The following is a 17,892-nucleotide window of genomic DNA, read 5'->3' on the forward strand; positions in this document are numbered from 1 at the left end:
TTTATTTGATATGTAGATAACGGATGTATGAAACTTAATGTCTGATCGCATGTAAGAGTATAGACATTATGTCCAAATGACGAAAATCCCTTTTGGCCCATAATCTCGCTAGCTGGAAATCCCCCAAACGCCAATTCCCTGGGTAAAACAGTCATAGCTGGCTCGTAGAATACAGTAATGGTTTCAATCAAAAAAAAAACGCACAAGATCTCTCTACATTCACCTACCACCGTCGGCTAGAATCTCTATCAGCATAGCGGTCTCTACCTCCTCTTTCACGATCCTCACGACGACCGGAATCCCAAGGGTCTTGTTCTTCTCCGCGTATACCAAGTGCTTTTCGTAGCCGTTCACTCTCTTGAATCTTAGCCTCGGCCTGCTCATGAACCTGGTATGTTTTAAATTGTTTGCGACCTTTATATCCGCTTTTCTCCTCATGGCTATTTGGACGTCTTTGCCTTGAGGGATATGGTTCATAACCAGGCTGGTCTCTGAATCTCGCTTCCCGGGAAGGTCCTGGTTTGTGCCTACCAGCCAACTCATCTTCCAACTCATTCGTAAGCCTCTCACGGAGCTTATCAAGCCTCTCCTCTATCTCTTCCTCTGTTAATTCGACCCTTCCTTCTCGTGTTTCCTCCTTAGTTTCCTCTGAATCCGTCTTGTTCTTCGAAGCGAGCTTCTTATTTTCCTCCGCGACCTTCTCGTTTTCTTCCTCCAGCCTATCTCTTTCTTCTATGATCTGAACTTCAATAGCTCTCCTCCGGTCATGCTCGAGAATTTGCTTGTCTGGCTGCCTCTGCTTAAATCCAGCATCGCTGGGCCCGTTATCACCATATCCAGCAGGTGGGGTTGCGTAGTTCGGATCGCGAGGTTTCAGCAGTGATAAATTGCGCTGGACATATCCAGATGTCCCACTCCCACGAGGGGTGGTGAGGCCAACGTTTGAAGTCATTGTTCTGTGTGTTGTAAGATCACTCTGGTAGTTTGATTAGGAGGCTGGAACAACCTGATGAGGATAGTTAATTAATGTGCTAGGAAGTCCTTTCGTATTCAGGGTAGGACGGGTCGAATAGTAATCTCCCTTATAGGCCAGGGTAGCAGAGGATCAAGGGCAGCCTCTGTATCATGTTCAACCTGTCGTGTCTTTTCGGTCGTTGCGTAGCTCAGGTTGAAAGCTTTCGCTGCCAGAGGTTGTAATGTCTTGGCATAGTTAGAAGATTATGTAATATGCCGAGAAAGTTGAAGAATAACGAGTTGAACCTGTTTGGGCTCGTTAATTATTTATGATACAGCAGAAAGGACCATTAATTACATGATATCAGTCAAATAAACCCTGTCCAAAGACGAAATTGTACCGGCCAATTAGAACGGTATCAACAGTGTTATGCTTTTCAAAGTATACTTGGGTAATGCGAACAAGTCAAGTCGCATAGTCTATATATGCCCATTAAACAACGTTTATGAGCTGTGTCATGCCCACCCAAATATTTCTCCCACGCTGAGTGTGCTCCATCGTACACCACCGGCTGCGATAAAGATGACCGCAATATCAACAACAGCCAGGACAGCAGCACCCATCATGAATCGCGGGCAGAAGATGCGGTACAGCATTAGATGTCTCCTGAGCCAACCAGCCCACATAGTCGTGGCTAAGCTGATGGTTGCGTAGTATAGCATGTGAGTTGCTGTTGCTTGTGCAACGTCACTCAGAAGTTTGTTGGTTGGAGAAGATTTTTTAGAGACCTTTTGTGGATCGCCCTGTGCTGGCACCAGGGATGACGCTGCTGGCGCACTGGTCGGAAGCTTGGAGTTTACGCGCGACTCAATCGGCCTTTTCCAGAGAACCGTGAGTGGGACGGCGAGGGCGGATAGGATTTGGGGTCCAAATGTATTCATAGTCACAAGGATAGGGGACCACGGGTATTGGACAGTTTTGAGCGGGATGAACGCAGTCTCCCACTGGATACTGCTAAGAGTAGCTTGGTGACCGGTTGTGAAATAGTGAAACGAGCCGAGGAGCGCAAGGACTATAGGACCTGTCGCAGAGTTAGTGGTAGTAAGGTTATTCGTATCAAGGATCTCCATGAGTGAGAGTATTTGCCAGATCTGGAGGCCGACAGCGCCTCCACCCATAGGCTTCTGAAGGAGGATTATAGCTAGAGTAAAGTTGACTAGGAGCAAGAAGTAACGGGTGCCGTAAATGTTTGCGTAGCCTAGTATTGTTACGGATGTTTTGGCTTCGCCGGATTGGGTGCTATTTGGGGTGACACCAATACTGACACATGGTTTAGCCCATGCAAACGTCGTAGACCCAGCGGCAAACGCGATGGCGAGTACGACTTGAGCCAGTATCATGCGTGCTGATTTCATATGGTCCTTTCGAACGGCGAACCAGTCTCCATCATCTGCAGCGTCGAGTGTCCAGTAGACTGCAACGATAAGGAGGCCCATTCGAAATGCGAAACCGATCCAGAAGATAGCCGAGCCCTCGTACGACTTCGTTCCCTGGTAATATGACCGGATCACAGCAGGGAGAAGTAGAGATAAGAAGAAAGGGATGAGCAGTTGCAAAGGAGAAGAGGTGGAGGAGTTGTTGGAGGCATAGTAGGTTGATTTGCAATAAGGCATTTGTTCTTCTCTGCAAAGTTTCGACATCGATGCAACCCTTCCAAGCAATGTGAAGACAATGGAGTGATAGAACCCAAGGACTCTATCCGCCGTAACCTTCTGCCTCATTGACGAAAAGGCAGCAACTACACCAAAGGTCGTAAGGAAGAACAAGAGTATTTGATCCTCCCAGATGGTGTAAGAGTTCGAGGCAAACCCAACAGATTGGGCAACGGTGAAGATAAACATTGCCCACCCCCACAGGGATCTCGGTATAACGGTGCCAACAGTTTTTTGGCTTTGGAGCACCATTGAGGCTGCTGATATAACACCACCTGTAACACACCCAAGTGCTATGCTTTCAGCGATATGCAAATCCAAAGCAAGGCTGACGTTTAATATCGCACCAACACCAACACCGGCTAGGGAACCATATCCGATTTTCCGCAGCGTAAAGTATGTAATGTTTGTTCGATTGCCCCGAATTGCACGAGCGTAGTAAAGTAGCAAAGTTACACCGGAAACGAGTATAGCGATTCCTTGAGCCATGCTAGGGATGTCAAATTTGGCCCACAACCCCTTACATACGGAGAGTGTAAGACGCTGGTAATCTCGGTAGGTATTATAGGTTGCTTGGTATGTAGCCTTCTCAGTTTCGCCTGAGTCATGGATGTCTTTCCAATTCTGCTCGGCCTCGGACCATTTTGAAAGTGGGTTTGATGTTTGGGCTGCCTCATTTCCACGAGCCTTAAAATACTCATGCTGATATCGTTTGATTTGCGCCGAGGTTAGTCGACTAACGGCTGCAAGGTTGCGGAAGTCCTGACCTGATTTGCCAGCGAATGCTTCTTCGATTGGAGATCCAAGATTATTAAATGGAATAGGTAGACCAAGGAGCAAGGACAGGGTAGGCACAAGGTCTATTTGGGGGATTGGACGCTCCTTTGCCGTCGTGGGTGGCAGTAGAGACTCGTCACTTACTCTGCCAAAAATACCCTTTCTTGAGTACATCCACAGTGCAGCTTCGATTTCATCGTCAGATTCACCACCATGGTCGCCCTTAGGATCCATTCCGTGGTCACCCATCACAACCAGTAAAGTCTGATCATCAATTGCATCCATCATTTTACGAATAAGGGCGTCCATTTCGGCCAGTTTGTCAGCCATGGCAGGGTGATCTGGTCCATATCTATGACCGGCATGGTCCACACCGAGATAATGACCAATCAGTACGTCCCATTTCGTCGAGTTGTCTGCATGTAGTAAAGGAAGGATATGTTCAGTAACCCCATTGTCAACAGTAAATAGATCCCAGACATTAAACGAGTCGTATGCATGCGTAAGCTCCTCCTCAAAATATCCAGGAAATAGTGCGTGCCAGGTGTCATCTCCTAAATGCACGACACGTTTTCCAGCAGATTTCAATTGCGCAATGATATTATCTTCGTCAATTGCGGTTCCGGCAAAGTTAGAGCCTGCATCAATAAACGTTGGTAATGTGCCAGTAGTTAACCCCTTGAGACGCTGTAATGTGGTCGTAGGCGGGTCGGCAATGAACGGGAGGAGAAATGCATCATTCGGCGTATTGACTGCGGTATCATAGAAAACAGGGATATTATCGTGATACAGACGAGGTGGCCGGCCTTCAGCTATACTCTTGGGTGGAACGGTGAAGTCGTATCGTAGAGCATCGATAATGATCACTACGGCTTTATCGAAGGTCTTGGGGTGCCAACAGCCCTTTCCGGCGCCATCTTTGGGAGCATCAATGCCCAGGTTTGCCGGCGCAATTGCATCGGGGTGATCTTGTAGTGGTAAGACATCACATTGCGATTTATCTTCCAGTACCAGCCGAGTTAATAAAAACCCTTTGGTAAAGAAATATATCCCTATTATATGCACAAGGCTATGTCCCGGAGCTTAGCATCATACAATTTAAACATAAACAGTTTTCATCCCATTGGGAAATCAACCTACCCGAACCACCCAAGTAACAGCGATATACCTATATGCTGGACCTTAAATTCATTCTCTTTCTCCTTATTCCGCTTGTCGTCCTGTTGCTTTGCCCTTTTAGCAAGCTCCGACTGGTCCACTGATGGCTTCTTTGCGCGCTGAGGTTTTTCTGCCCCAGCAGCACGTTTAGCCTCCTCTTCAGCCAAAAGCTTAGCAAACTTGGCTTTAATCTCGCGGTATTCAGGATTGACATTCGAGGATGAGGAGGATGGAGTTTGTGCGGCGGAGGCTTTTTGGGAGGTGTTTGGTTTCATGATGGCGCGTCAGATCAAACGGAAGAGCGGGACGACTGGGGAGGGGACGATTTGAGCGCCTTTCGGAGGCAGGTATTCTAGTACGGATGGATGCAATTAAATCATGTCGTCCGCTGTTGCTTTATCATTTGGTCAAACGAGTGTGAGAAGCATTGTCAGCTGGGTTTGTCTTATGTGAGGCCAATTGGTCTTGTTTTTGCCCCCTTTCCAGCTTGACACGGAACCTCTTAACGAACAGCCCCAAAGACCTTGTTAGAACGTGTACCAGCCGCGATTAGTTAGGGCTACTGGCGGGCGGTAGGAGTTGAAGGCAGCGTGAGAGAGCTAACGAGAGGGTGGTATCAATCAACCCACACTTTTTGGTAGCCCCAAGTTTGGGATGTTTTGCACAAATTTGATATCACGTGGCTCTACAATGACCCGGCGTTATATTCAGAATAAATAGATAAATTAATGGATTTACTAAGAAGTATAGCCGAAATACACACACATTGCGATTAACGCATGTGCTGTGTATAGAAAGGTAAATGGTTTGGAGATAAGGAAAAGGAAACAGAGAAAAATGGGGATCCAATTTGGGGGGGAGGGGGCAGGGGCCGTCCGGTAACATGCCGACAGCACCATGACCAAAGAAGTAGAAGGGTTCATCATACACACCAAATGAAATAGAGAATAAGAATTAAGAGGGAGAAAGCCAATAAGGGACAAGGAAACAGTAGGAGGTATGCCACAGGGTTACTTACTCACGCCCTAGGAACGTTTCAGGGCATGGTGGGTCATGACAAGGAATATACAGAAACAGAACGATCGGAAGACCCAAGCTCGCATGCCTAGGCTTGAGGGGAGAAGAGCCAAAAGGATAGTCGAGCTGGGTAAGATATGAGTATAAAGGGAAAGGAAAAACGCACACTGCTAGGAGCCATAGGTCCGAGAGGTATCGAAACGAAAAGAATAAACGCCCAAGCGTCGTAGTCGTAAAATGGGGGGATTCACCGCGCGTGGAAGAAGAGGAGATCTATAATTTTTGGGTTGAAGTAGGAAACAAGCATTCATTGTCTATGAATACTGTTTGAGATCTCCTTTTTCTTTAAGGCCGCCCATCCGCTCGAGGTCGAGGGACTGAAATCGCTCGGTGCTGTCAGACTGGTATGGTGGCAGGTCCTCGTTGCATGGTTCGAGACCGATGCCGCCCTTTTCACCTATTCTGACGACCACAACCCGGCCAGAGGTGCGCTTGCCAGCAGCATCTTCCTCCTCCGGGAAGGTGATGCGAATTTCAGGGACTGGGCTCGAAGGTCGGCTGGATTCTTTCTCATCAATCATGCACTGACCGTATGAGGTGGCGGTGATGGTGAGACGGCGGCGGCTGGTGGTTTTGTCGTAGAGTGGGAGTTCGGACTGGCGGCGCTCCTGCATGAGGCGGCGTCTTCGGTTGAGGAACATCAGGATACCGACCAGTGCCATGGTAAAGAGGATGATAGCAAGCAGGGCAATCAGGAGGTTAACGAGGGTAGGGCTTAGGTCATTATTCTCCTTGCCATCGTCGCGCTTGAAAATGGCGCGCAAGTTGTCCATATTGTTTTGCGATTGTGGTGTTTTCTTGTATTTTCGGGTGGAGTAGGTTGGAAGACTAAGTATATTTTTGAAAAGAACGGCGGTTATCTGGTCAATGAAGGTCTGTATTCGGGCAGGACTGGCGTGATTTCCAGGCAGAGTATTGCTGTATGGTCGTGAATGAATAGAATGATCGGTAGGTCGTCAAGGCGAAGGTAAAGAGCGGGTCAAATTGCGAGCGTCAAGCAGAGAATGAACGGACAGTGAGGCAGCCAGCGAAAGAATGAATCTGGCACCCACTAGGCAGAGTCAAAGGAGGCAGGAGAAGAAGAAGAGCAGCAGTCGAGCTCGAAGCGCCGAAGATGTGCTTCTTGTGATGTTGTTGAAGGTCGAGAAAGAAAGAAAAGAAAGAAACGAAAGACGAAGCGAGGAGGCAGAAAAAAGGGCGGTGCCAAAAGGGGGAAAAAGGGCTGCAGCCGCCAGGGCAGACGCCGCTAGTCCCGAAGCAGACTAGTGCTAGAGGCATTGGCCAATAAGAATGAGAGCAGGCCCCACTTTGCGCTGGTCCTGTGCGAAAGTCAGCCAATAAGAGCATCGAGGTGCCTTGCTTGCTTAGTCACGAACCCATCAGCTTAAGCCGTTTAAGCATAAAAGGCGAAAAAGATAAAAAAAGAAACACAAGAAAGATATATTAAAAAAAGGACGATCAAAGAGGCAGACTGATATTCTACAGAGTCGGAGTCGCAGAGCGAAAGCACGCCTCTACAGAGGGCAGCGGTGTTTTCGAGGCGGGCGTGAGAGATGGCTTGCCGCCGTGTGGTGGTTGGAGGGCCTGCATGGTTGCCCTGCCAGACGTGAAGGAGCGTCATTGGTCCACATGCCCTGCCAACCAACTGCAGGGAAGCGCCGGCACTATCGAATCACAGAGGCTTAACACCGGCAGGTTGTGTGACTGCGAACTCTAACACACCATCCGCTGGCGAGAAATTCATGCTAATGTTATTCATATGCTCTCGATGGGTGAAGATGCAGCAGAGTACTCCATACGGAGACGTTGGTTTCATTTGCCGAGTTATTGTCGCAACAATGCAGAGGTTGACGCTCCTGTGATACGGCAAGACAACTCCGAGTGACGTGAGAACAAAAGTCGATGGCGAGAGCATTCTCAGAACACCCTTGCAGGACTGGTTATTATTATTATCATCATCGGAATGTGGCGTGGTGAGCGGCAATTGCTCAGGTACGGAGATATGAGACCCTTCCCCGGCTCGACTGGCCTGGTCTGGCTGGGTACGACTACGGAGTACAGTTTTTGCCATCGAGCAAAGAAACGTCTCGCCGGACAGAGGGATGCAGGTCTTGGGCATCGAACAATCCAGCATTTTAATCCCAGGTCGTTTAAAAGAAGATAATCTAAAAATGCCTCGTTTTGAGGCCCAATATATATCCCCCTGCAACCACTTGCTTTCTCCAAAATACAAGATAGGAGAGCCCTCGTTCCGTTCGTCCAGCGGACCAGACCCGAGAAGCTGACAGCAGTTCTGGCCATCGTGCCGCCGTTCGACTATTTTTTTTTTTTCCTATCGAGATAGGTTGACCTCCTGGGTCTGGCGGAGGTTTTCTAGCTACATACATAGGACTATTGGATACTTCCCTGTTCGTGTCGGTGATTTCCCTGGTCATCGCTCTTCGCCGGGAGCCAGAGGCCAGTTTGCACCGAGGCTGTGGGATGCTGGACGGGGATTCCTATTTTTATAGCCTCCTATCTTGCTCTTCAGCAGGGTTACCGCCAGGGATTTTCACTCTGAAAAGCTCAGGCCGCTTCGCCCACTCTTATGCAAGGGGCCGAGTGAACTAAAGAGAAAGCGACAAATAATTAATGGTTAATTAACAGGAGTTAAGGCAGTATGCGTCTATCAATTTCGGAGTTTTCTGGATATTAAAAGTGTATCTGTCCGTATATGCTGCCCGTTTAACTCATGTTGTTTATTCGGTAGACGCTAAATTGCCGGTGGATTCTTATGAGGCCATTATCTACTTTCACTACCAGTGATGAAGTCGGTTTGGATACCCAGATTGGAATACCCCATAGTGGTAAATAGATATTTGAGACTACTGGTGCAAACGGGAACAGAGGTGGTCATATAGATCGTCCTTTTCTGTACCATCTTGTGCCTAGTTCCGGTCCCAAACCACTCATTTACCCTGCATTGCATGGAAGAAGTTGGAAGCCCGGCTGTAGGGCTGCCTCCACTATTTGGATATCATATCAGGCGCCGGAGAGCATGCAGTGGGAAGTCTAGAATATGGTAGTTGGTGGTGGTGGTGGCCCTCGATGGGTTGGAAGGGGTGGTTAGACGAGAAATACCTGTTTGATATACCGTCTCTCTTTATATACTAGAGCGTACGGAGTACAAATAATGGGTACATAGCTTAAAAGAAACCAAGCTGAATGTGCATTCTAGGAATCGACTATTTTAACCAAACAAAATGATGGTGGTAGCTCACTTTCTACAATTGAACAGCGCCGTACCCATCTATTCAGTATGAAGTATTTGCCTTGTATCGAGCCCTCCCACAGCTCTACCGATCGACGGTGGCTGATAATCGTCCCTCCCCCGTACCTGGCTTGGATCCGAAGAAGCAAAAAGGGAAAAAAGCAACAATCTTCCTCGTTTTTTGGTCGGTTCCTGGGAGCAAAACTTGGTTTTCTTCTTTTGTTCACCAGCCATGAGTTCAACCACGGATCAGCAGGTCAAAAAAGAACAGGTACTCCAACTATGAAGTCATCAGTCTTGCTATAAAAGGAATAATCTTGGTCGAAGAGCAGTACAAGTACCGAATTTTCGTTTTCGAGTTGGGCTTAGTATCAGTGATGCAGCCCCCCGATCCTGCGCCGGGTGGTCAGCTTCTCAGCATAGCCCAGCTTTCTGGGCAGGCCACACTTTATTGCTTTTTTGCTGTTTCCCCAGAGTCCGAATGGTTGTTATACCAGACCGCCAGAGAAAAGGACTGACTCGCGACTGTGTGCATAAATCTGTGGCTATAGCAGAGCATTCATTCCCCCATGCGGTAGTGGTACTGGTACAAGTACTCTGTGCAAACGAAGGAGATGAGCAGTGCCCCCAATTGTACATCTGCTGGCCCCCAGTTCACGCAGGGAGAGCTAACAAACAGTGTCGTGTGCTACCCCACGCAGCTGCGATGGCTAAGCAGGCTAGGTCGGGACTGAAGTCGACAAGCAGAGCAAAGGGGCAGAGACTGTCTTCCCGTGGTTGGTAGCTTGTACTCCATACGGACTGATTTCGACGGCTGCTGGTGCTGCCTGACTTGCTCGTATCTGCGATGTACAGGAATCGATCATGACACGTATATGCCATCTCCATCCTATTCAGCTAGGCGAGGTCACAATAAGATGACCAGTTAAGCAGCCGAGTAACTGTTGGGACGTTTGACGAACCAGCAAGATGTAGCTTGATGTCAGTACTCGTCGTCCCGTCCGTTTTACGACAAGGACGGGTAACCGTACGGAGTACTGTACTCCATCATAACCCTCTCTCTCTCTCTTTGTGTACGAGCCGAAGCACTCCCAGAGACGGTTCCAAACCTTGGAGTACGGGGGAGGGGATAGAGACTAGGGCTAGCGCATGGATAGAGGCAGTGGACATGCCAATTATATGTGCGTAATATGGACGATTATCCCCATCCCTATCATCCATCCCTCGTCTTCCAATGATAAAAATGGCAGGCAATTCCACACTGGACCGGGCAAAAGGTCACACAGCAAACACACTCACATATAAACGCTGCCTGTCATTCGAAGTCTCTGTACAACTTTCCCGCTAGAGTATGGGGGGCCGCATCGGTACCCCAACCATCGATCGTAAGTTAGTAAGTTATGTATCATGAGAGGACCAGCCAGAACCAGAACGGCAATAATGGGAAGGACTATCAGGTCGAGGAGTCAAGGGTGTGTTGGCGTATAAGTATATGGATTTGCTTCTTTGTGGATCGTCTAGTTTTCCTAGGATCAAGTGGACCCCTATACCGGCCTTAAAACGATCTGCTAGGTGGGCCACTGGCCCTATCTTTGAGCCTTTTAGCCTCCCCCCCCTGCGATGCTCTTCATAACCGCTCAAATAACTAATGGCCGAGGCGTTCTTCAGTTGTGTCGGGGGGGTAGGGGAATAGGGGGGAGGAGAGGTCTGGAACCTTTTGCACGGAGTCCATCTCTCAATAGATATCGGGCTGTAAACCATGATAGAAGTGCCTCTCTGCCTGCTTCCATACGACTCACACACCCTGACATTGGCAGTCGACCATGAGCCATGAGACAAGTTGAAGGTATTCGCCGATCCGTGGCCCATTGGCCTCCGCGCTGGTCCACCATCGCGATTGGCGCGATGGTACGGAGGTCCCATCCATTATTATTTCTCCCTTGAAAAAGCCAAAAGAAGAAAAGAAAAGCCAAAAGGAAAAAGAAGAGCGAACTGCTTCTTCCTGCCCATCCTCCACCCTCTCTCCTCCCCGGGTCCCCCTTCGACGGGGCTGGGCCATGACGGACAAAGATGCTGTACACAGCAGGACGATGTACGATGAAGGCGAAATGTTGCACATAGGCGGGTAATACCCAGGGCAGGCTAGTGTGTGCTTGCGGCCCCATCGTCCCCCCCCCCGTCTGCGCTCGTCTCGCTGCCTGCCTCCGTCTTGGGACGATGCTCATGCTGCATGTCCTAAAAAGCTTCCCCCTTCCCGTAGCTGCATATTCCGTAGGCCCTGAACTGTGTCCCCATCCGCTCGAACTAAGAGCAGAGATGCTTGAAAAAGAAACGAGCGAAAACAGGAAAAAGTGATACGTACAGCGGGCCAAGTTGGCCTCTTCTCTCTCCCTTTCCCACTACTGGGCTATCTTGGCCCTTCGTTCTCACCTCCCGGTGACAAGGTGACATCTAGCCCGCGGAGAGAGGCAGGCAGGCGGGCGTGTGCGGTTTATCCAGAGACGGATGGAGTTCAAGCGTCCGTCTCTGGCTGCTGGCGAGCTTGAATAATAATAGCTTGTTGGCCGGGAGGTTGGTAGAAGTAAGTATTATTGGCAGCGCCCTGGGCCCGTCAGGTCGGCCGCAGCGTAGAACAGCCAGCCGGACAAATGGCCAGCCATGGCCAAGCGTAGGTTGCGGGCGTCGAGCAGCCTCTCCCTCGACGTTTCTGCCGCCGTATTCGCCTGTGTTTGGGCGTAGATATATTTAATATCAAATCCTGGTGCACGACGGTTAGCATCCGGCATCCCTGAAGTAGCTTGGGATAATCCTCAACCTTCGCCCTGCTCTCTCCCGTCCGCATCGTCAGGTCATTGTCGTGTACCGGCCTTGTCCCTCGCTGCCCGTTGCCTTTATACGCCGTAGTTTCACACGCTGTGCGACCTCTTGCTGATACTTCTTTGATTTTTGCTTCTTCTGCTGGCCGTGGGTGGCTTTTTTTCTTCTTCTTCTTCGCTGCGTCCGCTTTTTCTTCAGGCCAACCACCAACCATCGCCAAAACGACCTCCCCGGGACGGCGACGACAACGAACAACCGCCGCCGCCGCCGACGACGACGACGACAGCAACAGCGACGAGCAAGAGTCCCTGGCTAGAGCAGCAGCCTGGCCTCCAGACGGCAAAGTCGATTTTGTCCGTCTTCGCCTACCATCGAGAACTGGACGGAAGCCCCTGCGGTGCCATCATGTTGCCGTCTGTGTGACAGCTTCATGCGCTTTTGACCTCTCTTTGTCCTCCATCGCAGGCCGCTGCCTTTGCTGAGCTGCGTCTCTTCGTTTCCTCCGTCTCGCTGAAACAGAAAGCAAACGCTGCTCCGTTTCGTTTCGTTTTCGTTGCTGGCCGCTCGCAGTCCGCAGTCCGCAGTCTTGCAGGGTGTGCAGACAGACAGAGATCTCCGCCAGCACCAACCACAACCACCAGCACCACAAACCACCATAAACGACCACGGTAGAGAGAAAGCAAGACAAGCAGGCTGCGCTGACGGCGTCTGTCCTCGTCCTTTCTGCTCCCGCTGGGCCCCCTGATCCGCATTCGATCTTCCCGCCGCCGCTCTCCCTACGTCTTCTCGAACCGGATCTCCCCCAATCGTTGTCCATACCGAAACAAAGCTTTGCTTGCACTGTAAATAGAAGCTCCGGCAGCTCAGAATCCCCCCTCTCGGAACGGCCCCCACGAGAGAGACACACATATACACCTACATACCGCACGCACGTCAAGCTCCTCGCTCACTGTACGTTGCCTTGCCGCCGTTTTGTTGTGACCGTTGGAGCCAGAGCCAGCCCAGCCAGCCAGCCAAACAGACGGATAGACGGCCGGAGGGGGACTGCTGTATGAACTGTCGAGACTGGTCGCGCTTCAACCCGGGGCGTATAATGTGAACACACCAGAGGTCAGTTGGAGCTCTTCCTTTGCTTCTTTCCTTCTTCCCTCTACTTCCTCTGGCCCTTATTAATTCCCAGGCGGCTGCTTGCCGCGATTGTGCTGTCAAACGCATCCCGGCCTTGCCCCATCCAATTGCCTGCATTCGGGTGCCTTGCTCTTAATTACCCTTCACTAAGACTCTCTGCTGCTTCTTTTTCTTCTCCTTCACTCTCCAGCCATTCCACTCCCTTCTTATTTCTTCACCTTCGCTGTCTTGCCTGTCCGAGAGAGACCTGGTTGGGTTCCGTTCAAAGGTCTCATTCCACGGTTCCAGGGCCGTGTCACTCTACCTTCACCATATATCAACTCTCCCGTGCCATAATATTTTCTCCTGGCCTCGATCTACATTATTCTATATCCCTCTACTTCTCTCTCTGCAAGCTCTGTTCCCCCCCCTTCCCCCCATTTCCCCTTTTCCCCGTTTCTTCCTTTCTCCCGTACGGCTGTCTTCTGTACATGATCTAGTTTGCTTTGGCAACAGCTTGATACTACTACTCCCCCCAAAAGTCCAAATATACACATTCACACCGCTTCCCCCGTCACTAGAAGTTCCTGAATTATTCACTGATACAGCTCACTAACTGTTCAAATCCAGCCAACAGTGACTTATTAACACTAATTCTATTCACGCGCAAGGCCTCTTCCTGTCTATGCCTATAATCTCTCGCAAATAAATTTGCTGCCCCTGGAACATATTCCTCTTCTTCCTTTCTTCCTTTTTATCTATTTCTCCCCCGCAAATTCAGGCCTTCTTACTACTGCAGATATTCCGTTAGAAATCTCTTCCTCTTTTTCACTACACACAGCTCCTTTTGATATCTACGTCAAAACCCCCTTGTTATTATTGCATCCTGTCTATTTGAAATACTATGGCTGCTATAGGGATGTCCAACGCAGCTTCGCAGCAGGCGGTAAGTTATTAAACACTATGGTCTTGATATATAGATCGCTTCTAACTGTTCCTTAGGCTCGCACAAATGGTCGAAACTCAACCCCTTCAGCTGGCTATACCAGTGAAAGAACCACTCTTGCTCAGTCTTCCGCTGCGTTTGGAAGCGGAGGCTGGAACAGCAATATCTGGTCACGTTCCGCTATGACTGGGATTTCTAGTACTATGGTGGAAAATACTCACTCAAAAGGTAAACTTTCGCCCACATGGTTTTATATGATTTTTTTTTTTTTTTTTTTTTTTCAAAATTCTCCATGCTAACCCTAGAAGTGGCTACTACCGCTGGTGGAGATGCAGTGACGGGATCCCGCTCTCTTTTGCCTTCATCGGAGGCCGAAGGCTGGGCTGGACAGCCTCTTCCGTGGAACTTTTCCCCTACCTCAAGCTCCCATGCGTCTTCGGGAAACGCAAGATCGAACACTCCTCCAGGACACTCCACCACTGTTAACCCTATTACTCGAAGTGAAACTCTATCCTATCTAGCATCAGCCCAACCATCCGCTTCAAACATGCCAAATAGTAACCGGGTTTCAAACTGGAGTCATTATCACACAACCTGTGATTCTCCAGCATCTACCACTGCATTTGACAATGGAGTTGGAAGAAACAGCCAGCATGCATCTACCATTAATGGAATCACAAACGGAAACAGTGCGCACAATGGGCTACCCGCACAGGAGCCACAGATGAATCCATTTGATCATGGTAATACCCTCCCATTCAGGGAAAACTCTAGGTCAAATGATCAATCTTCCTACTTTCCTCCAGCCTCGTCCATAAACCTGGCTTCAATGACTCCCTCCTCGAGCCATTTTGGGGCTGGCACTCCACGTCATTCGATATCAACAGGTCATGGTAGGCCTAGTTTAGCTGAAGATGAGCTTGCAGCCGCCTTATCAAAAATAGATGTCAAGGTTGCTGGCGCTTTAGCAGAACACCGACAACAAGCTCTACCTCCAAGACCATCATTTCAACAACGCGCATCGTATGACGCTGTCTTGTCCCGTGCCAATTATAACATCGAGCCCGAGGAACCCCGCACTCAGTACGCAACATACTCCCGAACAATCTCATCTCCTTCCGTCACTTTGCCGTCCCTCATTAGAAGACAAGATCGCACCCATCCAACTCTCGACCGCAGCTCTATCCCCGGCTACTATTCTAGCGTCGATGGTCAGATCCAGGAGTCCATGAGTCAGGGACTGTACTCTCCAAGATACCGTTATGCTGGTGGTGAGCGTAGCCCTGAAGAACAAGCTGAACTGCTAGCCCAGGGTTTGCGAGCAACCTTGCAACAACAGCAGGAGCAAGCTTACCCTTCCGTGGCCATGAGCCAGCTCCCCGGAGGTATCCATCTTCCTCCAGGCTACAGATATGCGGCATTCCAACCCCCTCAGCCTAACGGTATTCATCCCGTGCAACTACCCCTTTACTCTATGGGCCCATTCAGCCCTGTTTCCCCGTCACTGATCCGGCCTTCCACTTCAGACCAGGACTCCAATCAGGTAACTCGTAGTCCAGTCCTACAGGAGTTCAGAGCAAACAACAAGGGGAACAAACGGTATGAGTTGAAAGATATCTACGGTCACATTGTCGAATTCTGTGGTGATCAGCATGGCTCTCGCTTCATTCAGCTCAAGCTTGAAACTGCGAACAGCGACGAAAAGGAGCGGGTGTTCCAGGAGATTAGGCCCAATGCCGTACAGCTTATGATGGACTTGTTTGGCAATTACGTTATCCAAAAATTGTTTGAGCATGGCAACCAGGCACAGAAACGTCTCCTCGCACAGCAGATGCAAGGCAACATTTGCTCACTCTCTGTACAGACGTATGGATGCCGCACTGTTCAAAAGGTAAGCTTTCATTCAATTACCATAATCTACACTTACAAGACTAACCAAGCCTTAGGCACTTGAGCACGTCCTCGTCGAGCAGCAAGCCACCATGGTCAAGGAACTTGAAGACAGCGTGATGAAGTGCGTTACCAATCAAAACGGAAACCATGTCATCCAAAAGGCAATTGAACGCGTTCCAAACCAGCACATTCGATTTATCATTGATGAATTCCGTGGCCAAATTCCACGTTACGCCACTCATACGTACGGATGTCGGGTAATCCAACGCATGCTAGAGCACTGTCCTCTGGCTGACCGTTTATCCATTCTCGCTGAAATCCACGCTTGTACTCCAAGCCTCATTTCCGACCAATACGGCAATTATGTCATCCAGCACATAATCGAGTTTGGAGAAGAGGTTGACAAGAACAAGATCATTTCCATTGTGCTTGGCCAAGCAGTTCATTTTTCCAAGCACAAATTTGCCAGCAACGTGGTAGAGAAGAGCATCACCTTCGGCACTATGGAGCAACGTTTAGCCATTACCCGGATTCTGTCCGCTGTCAATGAGAAGGGAGAAGGCCCCTTGCTTGGGCTGATGCGCGACCAATACGGTAACTACGTCATTCGTAAGTTTCTCTCTTCGGATTCCCTCATAATGTCAATATCAGCATAGCTAATGGTTGGTATATAGAAAAATCTCTAAGCGTCTTGGAAGGTGATGACTACAAGATGCTTGTAAGCCGAATCCTTCCATTGATGCCTCTGCTGAAAAAGTGCAGCTACGGCAAACAGATTGCCGGCATTGAAGGGCATCTTCATAAATATGGAAACCCGGCTCCTTCATCCCCAACCTCGCCTGCGGACAGCGGCAAACCACTAGGCTTGGATGTTGACAACAACGTGAACAGTCTCGCATACACACGTGATAACAGCCCCGTCTACGATCTTTCCCCTGTCACCGCAGACAGAAGCTCTATACCAAGCGCAAACACAAGCGTATTGGAAGAATGTCAAAATGAAATGGCAAAGGAGGACGGCAGTGCCATCCTCAAGCCAGCAGCAGTCATATAATATCTACAATTCAATGAAGATTTCAAGGGCCATTTCGCAACCCAGCCCGATCCGACCCAATCTAGCGAGGCATTATGAAATTTGTACACTTAATCTAATCGACCACCTTTCAAATAATGGAAACGAAAACGGATATATACTTTTTTAGCATGGGGTTTAGGGATGGGAGGAATATCGCTCGTCGCTCTCGGTCGCTCTCGGTCACGTTTTCGTCCATCGCATTGCATTGCAGCAACTTCAAGCAAACAATTTGCCTGGCTAGGCATCTCACCCCCGATTAGCGCTGACATTTCCATTCCATTCATTTGTTTTTCAACAGGTATAAATGGCGGTTTCTTCTCTGGTTTCTTCTTCACAATCCATAGTTATCTTCCAACGTACCTACTTACTTATCCTCACAATCCTCCTTTTTTTTTCTTCAAACTGAAGATACATTGCGTTCTCCTACTTCCGTTTTATTTACCTGCCCTTTTGCACGCCTCATACCTCGCATTTCCCCCTTTTTTTCGGTCACGGTGACATTTTCATCATCGATATTACTGCTATCATGGGTCTTCAGGGAGTTTTTCATTACCAACTAGTTTAGGGAATGGTTTCTTTTCCAACGGTACGAGATAACATACGGTGGAAAGGAACACAGGGCTGGCGTTCGAGGCATGTTATTCTTATCTCTTCGGTCGATTCTAGTTGATCTTTCTTGCTTTTCTCTGTTTCACGTTTCATGGGTACTCGGTTTTCATTATACATCAATCATCTCGACCGAATAAAACCTACAAATGAACAGGCTTTTCCTCTTTTTTTTTTTTTTTTCTCTTCTCTTTCACGGGCACGACAGAATCAGAATATTCTATCCTCTGCTTTCTTTGAGGGGGATTCATGAAGTTGAAAAGCGGCTTAAATCTTTCTATGGACACCGCGGATAACAGGAATAGGGTTGATGTTGACAGGCCATATTTTGAGACCTCGTTTATTTCTCAGCCTGTCTATATTATACATCTCTTAATTTCATCAATGGCTGCTCTTCTGGTTTGCAATTTTCTTCCTTCATCCTAACTATTGATTTGTATCGCGACCGTCGAGTCATTTATCATCCTTGTTCTCGATGTTTGATTACGGAGAGTAGCTTCGCAATGATAAGACACAATA

At 48.9% G+C, this 17,892-nt stretch overlaps 5 protein-coding genes across 6 annotated transcripts; 1 reads left to right on the forward strand and 4 right to left on the reverse strand.

Moving 5' to 3' along the window:
* Positions 1–223: 223 nt before the first annotated feature.
* On the reverse strand, positions 224–952 carry TERG_01207 (uncharacterized protein; the record flags this gene model as incomplete). Its single annotated transcript, XM_003239178.1, has 1 exon — positions 224–952. The coding sequence occupies one exon, from the start codon at positions 950–952 to the stop codon at positions 224–226; it is 729 nt and encodes a 242-aa protein (XP_003239226.1).
* A 518-nt stretch (positions 953–1,470) lies between these two features.
* On the reverse strand, positions 1,471–4,877 carry TERG_01208 (uncharacterized protein; the record flags this gene model as incomplete). Its single annotated transcript, XM_003239179.1, has 2 exons — positions 1,471–4,513; positions 4,585–4,877. 2 exons carry the CDS (start codon positions 4,875–4,877, stop codon positions 1,471–1,473), a joined length of 3,336 nt encoding a protein of 1,111 aa, XP_003239227.1.
* Positions 4,878–5,136: 259 nt separating this feature from the next.
* Positions 5,137–6,849, reverse strand: TERG_01209 (uncharacterized protein). Its single transcript, XM_047747725.1, has one exon. The coding sequence runs from the start codon at positions 6,450–6,452 to the stop codon at positions 5,934–5,936; it is 519 nt and encodes a 172-aa protein (XP_047603689.1). The 5' UTR covers positions 6,453–6,849; the 3' UTR covers positions 5,137–5,933.
* A 34-nt stretch (positions 6,850–6,883) lies between these two features.
* TERG_01210 (uncharacterized protein) lies at positions 6,884–10,527 on the reverse strand. Its single transcript, XM_047747726.1, has 2 exons — positions 7,056–10,527; positions 6,884–6,998 (listed from the first exon to the last, which is right to left on the reverse strand). Exon 1 carries the CDS (start codon positions 7,811–7,813, stop codon positions 7,352–7,354), a length of 462 nt encoding a protein of 153 aa, XP_047603690.1. The 5' UTR covers positions 7,814–10,527; the 3' UTR covers positions 6,884–6,998; positions 7,056–7,351.
* Positions 10,528–13,757: 3,230 nt separating this feature from the next.
* Positions 13,758–17,547, forward strand: TERG_01212 (uncharacterized protein; the record flags this gene model as incomplete). 2 transcript variants are annotated; one of them, XM_047747727.1, is made up of 5 exons in its annotated part: positions 13,758–13,799; positions 13,856–14,027; positions 14,105–15,690; positions 15,746–16,301; positions 16,367–17,547. In XM_047747727.1, 5 exons carry the CDS (start codon positions 13,758–13,760, stop codon positions 16,744–16,746), a joined length of 2,736 nt encoding a protein of 911 aa, XP_047603691.1. In that variant the 3' UTR covers positions 16,747–17,547. The 2 variants fall into 2 exon arrangements, with proteins under 2 accessions (XP_047603691.1, XP_047605363.1); XM_047749256.1 differs by having other exon boundaries at positions 15,746–17,547.
* Positions 17,548–17,892: the final 345 nt, after the last annotated feature.

This window comes from Trichophyton rubrum (genome assembly GCF_000151425.1).
Source record: "Trichophyton rubrum CBS 118892 genomic scaffold supercont2.1, whole genome shotgun sequence".
Classification (NCBI taxonomy): Eukaryota; Fungi; Ascomycota; class Eurotiomycetes; order Onygenales; family Arthrodermataceae; genus Trichophyton; species Trichophyton rubrum.